Raw genomic sequence first — 12,805 nt, forward strand, 5'->3', positions numbered from 1 at the left:
ATGAATCACTAATGTCATGATGATTCTTAACGAGTTTATTAAAAATCTCGTTATGATCGATACATTCTTTATAAGTAAAACTTTTAACCACAAGTCTAATAATTATATTGTTCGACATTGTCCTTTGAGTCACATTTATATAATACTCTTTTACTATTATTGGACAATTCGATAAATTTATCAAACACCATTATGGTTATTGATTTTAACTCTTCTTTTATTGCATCATATTACTTTTTAGAATCAATACTTTTTATGACACGTGACAACAATAAAAGATTCATTCTGATTCCTATATCATAATATAATTCTTGTAAATATACAACATAATAACTATAAATGATATGATTCCTTCCCTTTGAGATATTCTCAAAGTTGTCAATTATGGTTGTTCTACAAGACCATTAATAATGATATCAATATAATGTGGGAGTTTAGTAATGTTATTTTGTTGTTCACTTTTATCAAATCATTTAATGATTTGAGTAACAACAATCTCTTGAATAATAAAGGAGTATTAACTTGTATCTCCTCTATATCAAAATTAAATTTCGAGATTTTCACTCCCACTGATTTACTATTTTATAGGACTCTTACATTACCAGATTTAATTCTCCTCATACTATGATTAGAGCAATAAGATATATACCTCTTTAAACTTTTCTGAATAGATAATATAATATTCAAAAATAATTATTAAATCTAATTTTCTTTTATGTGAGTTGAAGATACTTATCTCCGTAGGATAATCTCAAATATGTAAATATCTTAAGTTAGGTTTCCTATCATTTTATAAATTAAAAAAAGTCATGTAATTTACTTACTAAGAACACCATTCAAGATATACATATGTGTCCTTGGAGCTTCTTTTCACATTGATTTGGGTACAAAAGAATAACTTATCATTGGCCTTAACCACATCTATAAGGTACGACGATATCTTTCAGCAATCATATTCTACTGTAACACATCTGATAAATCATATACCTTATTTTTCTAAGAATCTAGCAAAATAAATATAATTGGATTCATCATAAATATCATAAAATTTATCACCCTTGTCAGATATGATGATCTTGACTTTTCTATCTAATTGTCTATCAACTTCATTTATATACACTTCTAAATGATCATAGACTTTACATGAATTAGATATATTTAATCATATCTCAACAGATTATTTATATGGTGATAAAATGTCTATCTTTAATGAGACGAAAGCATAGAGTGATAGACATAACCTCAAGGAGTTTATAAAATTATATTTCACTTCAATATTTAATTATGTGATCATTATAAACTTATGATTCATATTAATTCTATATAGACTATTATACAGAATTCAAAGGTTAATTTTATTGAATCATAGTAAGTTTACAACCACTAAAAGGAAATTAATATTATAATAATTCTAGGTAAAGAACTTAAATTCCCATAATTATAAGAACACAACATGGATTCTCAAGATTTATCAAATTGAATCATCTTTAGATATAAGCGATAAATACAAACTAATATCGCTTTCACTTTAAGATGATTCCCTATAATAATAAATATCTCATTCTCTTTTGGTTTTATCCCTCTTCATTTTCCTTTTATTTTAATGAATATCTATTATTGGTAACATACGATGAAGCATCAAATTAATCAATCAATAATATCTATAATATTTGATTTGAACCATATAAAGGTTATATTTATATCTTTTTCATTTTAAATCAAATCTTATAGTATATTTCTTCTTCACATAACTTTATTTGCTACAAAAGTAACACTTTATTGTGAAGATATTCTTTTATGAGTTTATATAGTAATTATAAACTTAGGTAGACTTACGCTTCATCCTTATTTTAGTGTTACCTACTCCTTGAGTAATACTCAAAATATTATGAGTCTTGAGCTTACAGCTTTATCATTTATTTTGAGGATATAATCTTAATTTCCTCAAATACTATCATAGTAAGGTGTCAACTAATGACTTATCAGATAATTTAAATTGATTATTAGATACTCTGATGCGCTAGTTGTAAACTGTACTAAAGTCGAAGTATCATAAAATTGAGTATTTCATACATTTCTTGATCAATCACCTCAATTATTTATTTCACAGAATTTTCAGTAAGTAAGATTATGTTCTATTCAATTAATATGATCAAGGTCTCACTCACTCAATATAACTTGTACATGCTCAAGCCATTTATTTCACAAAGTATATGGACATTTACATAAATACAATAAAGGAAGTACCACTATAATAATATAACATTGATGTTTTGAGTTTCCAAAATATGATGAACTATTAATATCATCTATATTTCACCTTTGATAAAATATTAACATATCTAGTGTTCACTCAAGATCACTTATGGAGGACTGATACCATCCTTGTGGGATAGTGTTGTTACCTTTGGGTATACAACCCTAAACTGCAAGAATATCCAAAATAGTATAATCCTACCCCATCATATAATTATTTGAAATATATTTTCCTTTAGGATTATCTAAATCTCATAATTATATGTGCCATCGTGAATATTATTTTATTTAATATCATTTAGGATGAATTCCATAATGTATTTTATAAATTATTAGTCTAGGTCACTTTGGTGGCTGTAAGACCAATACAAAAAGATAAAATACAATCTAAAATATCTCATGAATGATATGAACTTTATTATAATTCATATCCCATAAGCTTATCATCCCAGGCTATTTTGGTAGCTACCGATCAGATAAAACTTAGGAAGATAAATTACAAATAATATTCACTAAATTTCTTTATCCTGATTCATACTATCATTGTGAATATTATTTTTATTTAATATCATTTAGGACTAATTTCATAATGTATTTTATAAATTATTGGTTCAGGTCACTTTGGTGGCTGCAGGACCAATACAAAAATATAAAATATAATCTAAAATGTTCTATAAATGATAAGACTTTTATTGTAATTCATATCACAAAAGTTTATCATCCAAGGCCACTTTGGTAACTACAAGTCAGATAAAACTTAAGTAGATGAATTATAAATAATATTAATCAAATTTTTTTAATTTATGCTAAGCAGTTCAATAATAGAATAACAACCATAATAATTATTGAACATTAATCAGTAAAAGAAAACTCATATGATAATCATGATAACATATAAATCATACCTTCATGTGAAAGGTAAACATTATTTCATAATTTCAAATATATACATGTGAATAACTAAATAAATATTCAAGAACAATAATTAGATTTTATTTATCATATGTATAATCAATAATTCATATGAGAAAACTATAAAGTAAATCATAATTTATAGTTTTTTAATCAAAAATTAAATCCAATCAAATAACCAAAATATAATCATGATTAAATTCAATCATAATTATAATAAATCATATTTATCAATTTGATAATTATGAATATAAACCAAAATTTTCAATTTCATAATGATAAAACTGTAAATATTTGATAGGATATAAATCAGAAATATGCAATTTATGAATGGCAGAAATGTAATTTGGTAGAAATTAGACCCGAGGGTAAAATTATAAATATGTTGACTGGAATTACGAAATTTACAAAGAGCAGAACTGTAATTTTGTAAAACCCTAGCCTCGAGGTTAAAATCGTAATTATGCCAAAAACCCTAATCTGCCTTGCTGCCGCCGTCGCCTGTGCGTGCGGCGCTGCCGTTGCGGTGCTGCGTGCGCGCGGCTGAAGGGCTGGCCACGGCTGTTGCGGCGGCACGTGCCCGCGCGCGGCCGCTGCCTCTGCCCACGAGTGGTCGCTGCGGCGGTTCCTGCCCACGCGTGGCTGCTGCCAGCGCGCGGTTGCCACGCCGCGGCGCTGCCGGTTCCGCCCATGCCCGTGCACGACCGCTACCACTACCTGCGCGCGGCTGCCGCGGTTCCCGCCCGCGCTTGGCCTCCGCCTTTACGCCTCTGTCTACGGGGGGCAGCGGCTACCGCCATCTGCGGCCACCGCCCTTCCACAGGCACCTTCTGTGGGCGCCACCATTATGCGTGAGGGCGGCCGTCGCCTTCACACGGGGTGCAGCCGCCACTTTTCGCGGTCACCGCGTTCACAGGCGGTGCGGGATGCCCGTGGTGCTGCCACCGCTCGCAAGCGAACCGCTGCCCACACATGACCGTGATGCGCGACTGCGGGGTGATACACGGCCCTTCATTGACAACGATCAATAGAGATGATAGTCTCAATAACATCGATGATAGTAAACAGTAAATTTATCGATCAAACATAAAAGTATACATTGCTCATAATCAATAATAGAGCAAATCATATAGAAAAAACAGATCAATAATATCTGACGAATCATTCAGACATCGTAAACAAAAATAATAGATCTAATATATTTGATCTCAAGAACCTAGCATACCAATTGTTAGCATAAAATCTGTAATCATGCTATCTGTAATGCGAAAAAACTTTTATGCCAAGATTGAAATAAAATAAATTGGATCTAACAATATTACGATACGTACCTTTCTTGATGCTACTCAGATGCACTCAGATGATGCACTTAGCCCTTAGAGGTCCTATCTATTTATAAACTAGAGCAGAGGGTCTAGGATAAGTTATTAGGAGAGTTCCTCCCATTAAGGTTATCTCCTAAGAAATCCTACTTTAATATGAACTTCTTTTCTATTGGCCAATAACCATAATCAGAATCCAATCATATCTATAATATATCTTACCTAATTAAATAGGGTCACATAATCTAACAAGAAATGTTTATAGGTTGGGATAACATTGTTCCATCAGCATAGTAGAGAGATGGATATCACAGGACTCGCTTGCTATAAGTGGTGATCCTCGTCAGATGACTGATGCGCTTGAGAACGCATAACAATGAATAAGACCATTGAATCTGGCTCCGAATGCACCACTAGTCAAATGAGATGATTTATAAAAGAGGTAGAAAATATGAGGTGATAGCACAACTGTAAAACAGTATTACCGGAGGGTCATTATGCTTAGGGGTCATAAAACAGATTTATCATTATTTTTGAGAGGTCTTGATCGATATGTATTACTATAATAAATAATTGATAAATTAAGCTGTGGTTAGCAATTTATTTTCTCATTGTTTATCTCATTATCTTTGGTTTATAGCATCATCATTATGTCACGACTCTCATTGATCGCGTACAAGATGTCTAATTCTATCAATAATCCTTCATAATCGATAATCTTCAAGAAAAAGTGGAGGGCCGAGAGAGAGAGGAGACCTTGCACTCCTTATGAAGACAAAGACTCGAGAAGTCAAGTTGACGAGGAAGCTAAATAAGGTTGAGCGATACCTTGCTGATTACAGTAGTTGAGAGGGGTCTGAAGCAACAACCGAAACACGGAGAATAAGTTATTGGGACTTACTTGAGAGTTGGATTTGATGAGGGCCTATAACTCAGAGCTCGTCAAGTAAATTGTCATAAGTCATGAGCAAGTCATGAGCATTACTGAGCAGGTTCGAGGCCTGAAGGAGGCATTGGAGACCGAGCAATATATGATATCAGGATATTGGGAAGAGACGATTGTCAACTATAAGACCTTTGCCTGGTTCAAGAGGGGCTTGGGGAGATTGAGGGTAGTCTCATATTAATACAGGTACTATATCGCCTTAGCCTATTTCAAGACGAGGTATCTTGAAATGGAGCTCGAGGAGGATCCGTTCACAAATAACCCTAAGGATCAGCATATCCCAATAGTGCTCGAAATATCTTTTAACGAAAGTCCTAACTTGCCACCTCGTCACGATGCCTAGCCTGCTACCTCATACTATGGTGGTCTAAGTCGCCAAGTTTGTCTACCCTACTTGTTCCTTGTATCTTCTATTTATGGTATCTTTGAGATTGTTTGTTCGATTAGTCAATTATCTTGGTAAGTTGGAGCCTCATTTTGGGATGTAAAGGCTCAACGTAGTCAATACAATCCTTTTTAAGGCAATAAAACTTTCTTTCTTTAGCTTGCAACTTGCTTCTTGATGATTCACACTAATGGCTCGACCTCTACTTATTTTGTAAAATAGTCAACTTCAATAATAAGGAACCTCCGTTGGCTCAAGGCCGACAAAAAAGGCTCAAGGATGTCTATTCCCAATTGGGCAAAGGACTATATGTAATCGATCAATGTTAAAGGAACTGCTAGTTGATGTTTTATCCATACAAACCTCTACCACTTGGGGCATTTTTAGGCATAAGCAATTACATCCTTATATAGTATTGGCTAGTAGAAACCTTATCGAAGTACTTTGAATGTAAGGGCCCGTTCACCAATATGTTCCCCGCAAATAACCTCGTGTATCTCGATAAACACCCTCTTAGTCTCTTGGGGTTTCAAGCATCTGAATAATAGTTGACTAAAATGTTGAGAAATCGTAGAGAGCATCATATGCGTAGCGAAAAATAAAAACAAAATTTGGTTTCCTAAATCAATTTTATCGAATCATCGTATAAATATCGAGAGCGTAAAACTCAAAAGCGATAAAACTGTGTAACTACATAAAATAGTTGAGATATCCTCACATATGGGAGATTGTATATCTTCAAATATACAGATCTCAATCTATGGATGAACAAACTCTCACAAACTCCTCTTTAGCAGTGATCCACATAGTAGATGTGGCGATGACGTACCTCCTCTCACAGGACATTCTTTCCTTGCATTCGTGTAGCACCACAACACAACAACTAAAGAGGGATTGATCCCTCTTACTATCCTCTCGTACCAAATAGGGGATAGTTGCCTAGAGGAAGGGGTAGAGAGGAGATGAAAGAGGTGGTGATAATAGAGGTCTAACCTATATAATCTCTTTAAGCCCCAACTCATATATATAAAGAGCCCTCTTTACTTACTCTAATACCTTCTGCCTTAATGGTATTGGATCTCTATCAAATTATCCTAGTTTAATAGATATTGGATCCTCATCTAATAACAATTCTAAGCTCTATTGGGCCTCACTTAATAGATCCAATAAAATAGTGACTTATTGGATATCTCATATCCAATCCTTTACCCATTGCGTTGTACACCATATGTGTATGACCCTCTAGTTATACTTATTAGAACTTATTCTAAATCAGTGAATTATTATTCACATAATAATTTACTAAACTCATTTATTATGGATGTACTAGGCCACTACGTTATAGTCCCTAGACGACATAGAGAGATCTAATCCAACTTGTCCACTCTTAGTTATCGTATATCTATAGTCTCTCATCCATCTAATATCTTATATATCATATATCATGATGTTATCAAGCCCATACGAGATCTATCTGAGTCTCACTCTTAATCGGATTCTCCTAAAGAACTAATTTCTCAATCTAAGTCTCATGCTTATTAGATTCATCATGATTCGATTGACCATAAGAAGGGATTTGCTTGAGTGAGAATATACGAGATATTCCTCTCATGATACCGAGAGTGGATGATCCTCTATTAACACTCAATTGTCTTCGTAAGGTTGACCGTTATTCATAATAATTATTTATACTAGACCCGAAACCTCTAGACCTATAAGTCTGGTATCAAAGAACGGAGTACTTAAACAAAGCATTTTTGGTATCTCAAGTCTAAGGACCAGATATACAATTGAGACTACAGAATCGTTGTTTGATAATAAGATATCATTAACCATCTAGCATTCTAAAAGCGGATCATTTAGTGAACTTATTCTCCAATGAACACATGTCCTATATCCCGAGTGTTCCCACATAAAAAACTATGACTAATTATCTTTAACATATGGACAGATATATAACACATCAGTCTGTCCGATTATCTCGATGTCCCTCTCGAGTAACCTATGATCAAGAATATTTATGATATGTGTTTAAAAATAAATTAATAATATTATTATAATATCGTGATGATCTAATTCTTATTATATATATACAAGAATATCACAATATATATATTAATCAATCAATATAAAATAAAAAAATAACATAATAATAATAATAACAAAAAATATTATGCCAACGTATCACACGTAACATTACTCATAACAACAAATACATCAAATTTATAAAAATGCAATACTACAACATTGCATCAAATCATCTTTATCCAAACGTCACTTGTTCCCAAAGGCAATAAGTGAAGTGATAAGGTAAACTATAGATGACCTAATGACAAAAATATGCAGCTAAATTTAAAGTACAACCCGAACGCACTTATGTAGAACTAGGATTGCTAATGATCCTGTTTATAAATGGCTACATAGCATCCTTGGACAAGAAGCTATTGGACTCGACCTGCCGTGCATTGGTGAGCTGATCCACGACGTCTCCACGCTCAAACACAGCTGCAGCTCCCATACCAGAACCTGCCATGGTTTATGAAGGAATTAGATACATTGCTTTAGGAGCACAAAGAGATTAGGGGCATAGGCACGATGTGTTAGCCTCACCTATGCACATTGAAATGACTCCAAACCGGCAATCCTTGCCTCTTTGCTTCATCTCATTTAGAAGTGTGCTCACACATCGGGCACCTACAACATGGGACAAGAAAGTAGAGAAAAGATGCGTTCAATCTCCACAAAAGAAAAAGGAGTTAAGAGCATCGCAAATGATGTGGGCATATATGCATTAAGTACCTGTAGCACCCAAGGGATGTCCAAGAGCAATAGCACCTCCATTGACATTTACTTTCTCAGGATCCAACTCCAGTTTTTTGCAGCAATACACAAATTGAGAAGCAAAAGCCTAGAACAAAAAAGAAGAGTTTTTTGCCTCGTAGTTTTTTACAATGCGTTTAGATTTAAGCCCTAGACTATTACCTCATTTATTTCAAAGATGTCGATGTCATCAGGCTGAAGGCCAGCAGCCCTCACTGCAGCAGGAATTGCAACAGCAGGACCAATGCCCATTACACCAGGTTCCACTCCAACTGCAGCAAAACTCCTGCTTACGCAAATTCCATCGCTTATTAAAAGGTTGAATCACTTGAATTAGTGTACCGAGTTAAATGTCAAAATGATAAGCTAGATACAACAAGAATTTAACTTACAATGCAAATTTCGATTTTACATGAAATCAACTGATGCTAAGGAAACAATTGATTCTTAAAGTACCATGTGACCTGTTACAATATTTGAAACAGGCCAACCATTATGTTCCTTATAAGGTTGCTATATGATCAATATTTGGTAATGGAAAATGATGGAATCAAACAGAAACAGAATCAATATTAGACAACACCCCCACTAGATCAGACACACAAACAGAACATCTATATATTGAACTATATATGGTCGGGGACTAAATTTTTCTATGGCAATTTAATAACTTGGACAAACAAAAAATTTAGCACATGGTGACACTGCATGCAGTATCAAAGAACAAACCTAAATACACCCAGTATTGGGAGCCCCTTTTGCATTGCTACATCCCTTCTCATGAGAAGGACTGCTCCGGCACCATCACTCACTTGACTAGCATTGCCTGCACATATGCATCAATTTTAAAATGCACAGGGAAAGAGTAGGTTAAGGAAACAGTATACACGGAATATATGCTAATAATACCAGCAGTAGTGCTTCCATCCTTCTTGAATGCTGGTTTAAGTTTTGCAAGGACTGACATCGATGTATCCGGACGAATTCCGTCATCTACAGAAATTGTTACTCGCTTGTGCTCTCCAGTTTTTGGGTCTACGATCTTCAGAAGGAAATAATGTGGAATCAAAATTAAGACTAGTGATAACATAAGGAGAAAATGGTTATGGAACCTGAAATAGACGTGACAAATTCAGTACTTCATTGTTTCTATAACAAGTACAATTATTTTTCCCTATTATTCATGTTAAAGGTCAAATGCTATCGTGGCATCCTATGTTTCAGCAAAATCCATTTGAATAATTGGCCCTTTTTCCTGCAAAATCTTTTTTATTCTCGACTTCTTATTCCTTTTTTTTTCCCATATGGTGTTAAACTACTTATAACAGAAATATATTCTGTTTTGGGTACCTTTGTAACTACAGGAATGATTTCCTCTTTAAATTTCCCAGCAGCAGTTGCTGCAGCTGCCCGCCTATGAGATTCAACCTAAACATAGAACAAAATTATAAGAACAGAACTTGACATATGGAATCTCTTAGATGGATAGTAAAACAATAGCCACAAAACTCACAGCAGCATAATCTTGCTCCTGCCTTGTTATGCCATAACGGTCTGCAACATTCTCTGATGTAATGCCCATTGGAAGTAGGCAGTCTCGGGCTTGTGGAAACATCTCCACCTGAAGCATATGAAGTAGATGTTTGATGCAAAAGGATCTTCATAAAGTCTATTTTTTTGAAGTGCTGCTAGAACATAAATACAAGAAGCAATTGCAATCTAGTGCAAGTTATACTTTGGGGTTAACAGGCCCATTCAGACCAACTGAATTTACGGTCATTGATTCCAACCCTGCACCAATGCCTGCATAAGTAATAAAGTGTCAATAAAACTAAAAGATCAGCCAGAAATTTTCAGAATCATGAAAACCACAGGAAGACTTACCGATATCATAAAAACCGGCTTTTATAGCAGCAGCAACATCAGCAACAGCCTGAAGGCCAGACGAACATTGCCTGTTCACAGTTCTGAGTGGGACGGTATCTGCTTTTCAGGAAAGAAAATTGTAAGACGGGAAAATTTGGTGAAGCCATGACAAATGTAAAGCTCATGGAAATCAAACAACCAGGAAATCCAGCATAAAATGCTGCCATCCTGCACTCAATTGCCCTTTGAGATCCTGGTGCCAGTACAGTGCCAACAACAATATCACCAACTTCGCTTGGGTTTAGTTGAGTTTTATCCAACAATGCCTAGAGTACAAAATGTGGAACTCTCATCAAGAAAATTCGTATCTAACTAAAAGCAATGCTTTCAATGACATCTAAATGAATCATTTTCTATTTTAACAAAGTCATTTCATATCAGCAATTAGCATGGCAGGGGAAAAAACTATGCATCAGACCTTAAGAACAGGTGCTAGCAGGTCCTCCGGGTGTGTATCCTTGAAGCCCCCTCTTTTGGACTTGCAAATAGCAGTTCGGCAAGCACTATCTTGCATGAAAAATACAAAAAAATAAGGAATAAGCAAGATAATTGAAAAAGTTGTGATGAAGAGCTAAATGATGTAGAACAAGGTTGAATCTTCTCTCCCTATACATATATTATGTTTGCTGCATATCATGGTATAGAAAATTCTATCAACCCAGATCTGGATCAGTCCATCGGTATAGGGACAAGCCAACAATGAATCACCGAGCCAGTGATTTATACTAGTTCACCAATCAGAGCTTTCAAGACCACAAGCATTAACCAGGTTGTTGTTAGTCTGCTATGGACATTTAGCTTCCAAATTTTCCCAGATGTATAGTAGAATTATTTGAGTCAAATATCTTCGCCTTGTTGAGTATCAAAATAATATTGGATTTCTTACTATGATTCACACACGTTACCTCTCTCAGAAATTGAGGTCACAGAAAACACTTTTGTAAGAATAAACATTAATGAAAAGTCAGCTTGACTAAATTGTGTTGTTGTTACTATCATAAAGGCACGAACATACTGGAATAATAACAGGGCATCTTATAGAGGCATACATTAAAGCCCATGCTTGAACTTTGTTTCAGAAGTCCTTAAAGGGAAGCATGCGCGCGCGCTCACACACATAAAGGAATCTTCAGACTAAATTGGGTTCAAAAAACTAGGTAGTAAAAGAAAAAAATGCAAAGGTGATCAGTAAAAGAGATGAGACTTTTTGTCAATCATGATGCAGTTTCTAATTAACCTTTCTCGTGTATTATGATGAATGACCAATGAAAGATTCTTCTTTATCCAACAAGGACAACACAAATTCACATTGCCCCTTGAGCAAAACAGAGAAAAAGAGGGATTTTTAGGGCATAACCAAAGCGAAATCCAGAGAGTAGGAAGCCTTACGCCACGATAACCACATCGTCACCGAAGCAAGAACTCCTCTGGTATTTTGCGCTATCACCGGCAGCGCAAACGTCAGCCTGCGAAGATGACGAAAACAAGCAAGAAAGAATTAGTAAGGGAAATCTCTGACGTAGGTATCGAACCAATCTACTCTACGCTGAAACCAAGATCTAACATTGCAAGAAAACTCGAGACCAACGAAACCCTAACTTTCCGAAGGCTAGCCAAAACCAGAAGTTAAGAGAGGATACCGAGAGGATAGGAGAACGGAGGGGGGGCGAGGGTTGCAGGTGGTGGAGGAGGACGCGCTGCCTCTCGATCGCCTTCTCCATTTCCTCGATCTCTCTTCCTCCCCGATCTCAGTGGTGTCTGGCCGCTGTGGGTGCGGCTGGAGGAGGTGGAGAACCCTGTCTTAAATGCACGAGCAGCGCAGAGCTGCAGAGGCGATGAGGGGGAAGTTTCAGATCCATTTCAACACCTACCGGCAGTAAGAAAACGGTCCACAGAGGGAAAGAGGAAGTCTTGTGGGTTCACACTTGTATCTCAGTACTATTGGCCCTTTATTCTCGTGCCGAAGGAGAAGGAAGATTCATGCTCAACACATTCCGCGGGCGAAGTAAAATTAGTCGGACGGGTAATTGTGGCAAGCAATGATATATGTAGATCGGCACTTCCCACAAAGAATTTAACTCGACCAAAATTTCCATGGAATCTTGATGGTTCTTCGCTCGCAATCTCGTGGAACTCGTGAATGTAGAAGAAGAAGACGAAGAAGAAGAGGGAAAGACTTTGACTCCAGCGTCAACGCCTTGGAAAGTTGTCGTGCAGGTGCAGGGGACTACGAATCAC

At 35.7% G+C, this 12,805-nt stretch overlaps 1 protein-coding gene across 2 annotated transcripts; it reads right to left on the reverse strand.

The window, feature by feature from the left end:
- Positions 1-8,024: 8,024 nt before the first annotated feature.
- On the reverse strand, positions 8,025-12,695 carry LOC135619120 (3-ketoacyl-CoA thiolase 2, peroxisomal-like). 2 transcript variants are annotated; one of them, XM_065120818.1, is made up of 15 exons: positions 12,493-12,695; positions 12,208-12,391; positions 11,957-12,033; positions 10,986-11,070; positions 10,707-10,833; positions 10,526-10,624; positions 10,377-10,444; positions 10,155-10,262; positions 9,992-10,069; positions 9,551-9,683; positions 9,371-9,467; positions 8,804-8,927; positions 8,621-8,729; positions 8,432-8,515; positions 8,025-8,347 (listed from the first exon to the last, which is right to left on the reverse strand). In XM_065120818.1, exons 2-15 carry the CDS (start codon positions 12,286-12,288, stop codon positions 8,238-8,240), a joined length of 1,380 nt encoding a protein of 459 aa, XP_064976890.1. In that variant the 5' UTR covers positions 12,289-12,391; positions 12,493-12,695; the 3' UTR covers positions 8,025-8,237. The 2 variants fall into 2 exon arrangements, with proteins under 2 accessions (XP_064976890.1, XP_064976889.1); XM_065120817.1 differs by having other exon boundaries at positions 12,208-12,695.
- Positions 12,696-12,805: the final 110 nt, after the last annotated feature.

Source organism: Musa acuminata, chromosome BXJ2-8 (assembly GCF_036884655.1).
Source record: "Musa acuminata AAA Group cultivar baxijiao chromosome BXJ2-8, Cavendish_Baxijiao_AAA, whole genome shotgun sequence".
NCBI lineage: Eukaryota > Viridiplantae > Streptophyta > Magnoliopsida > Zingiberales > Musaceae > Musa > Musa acuminata.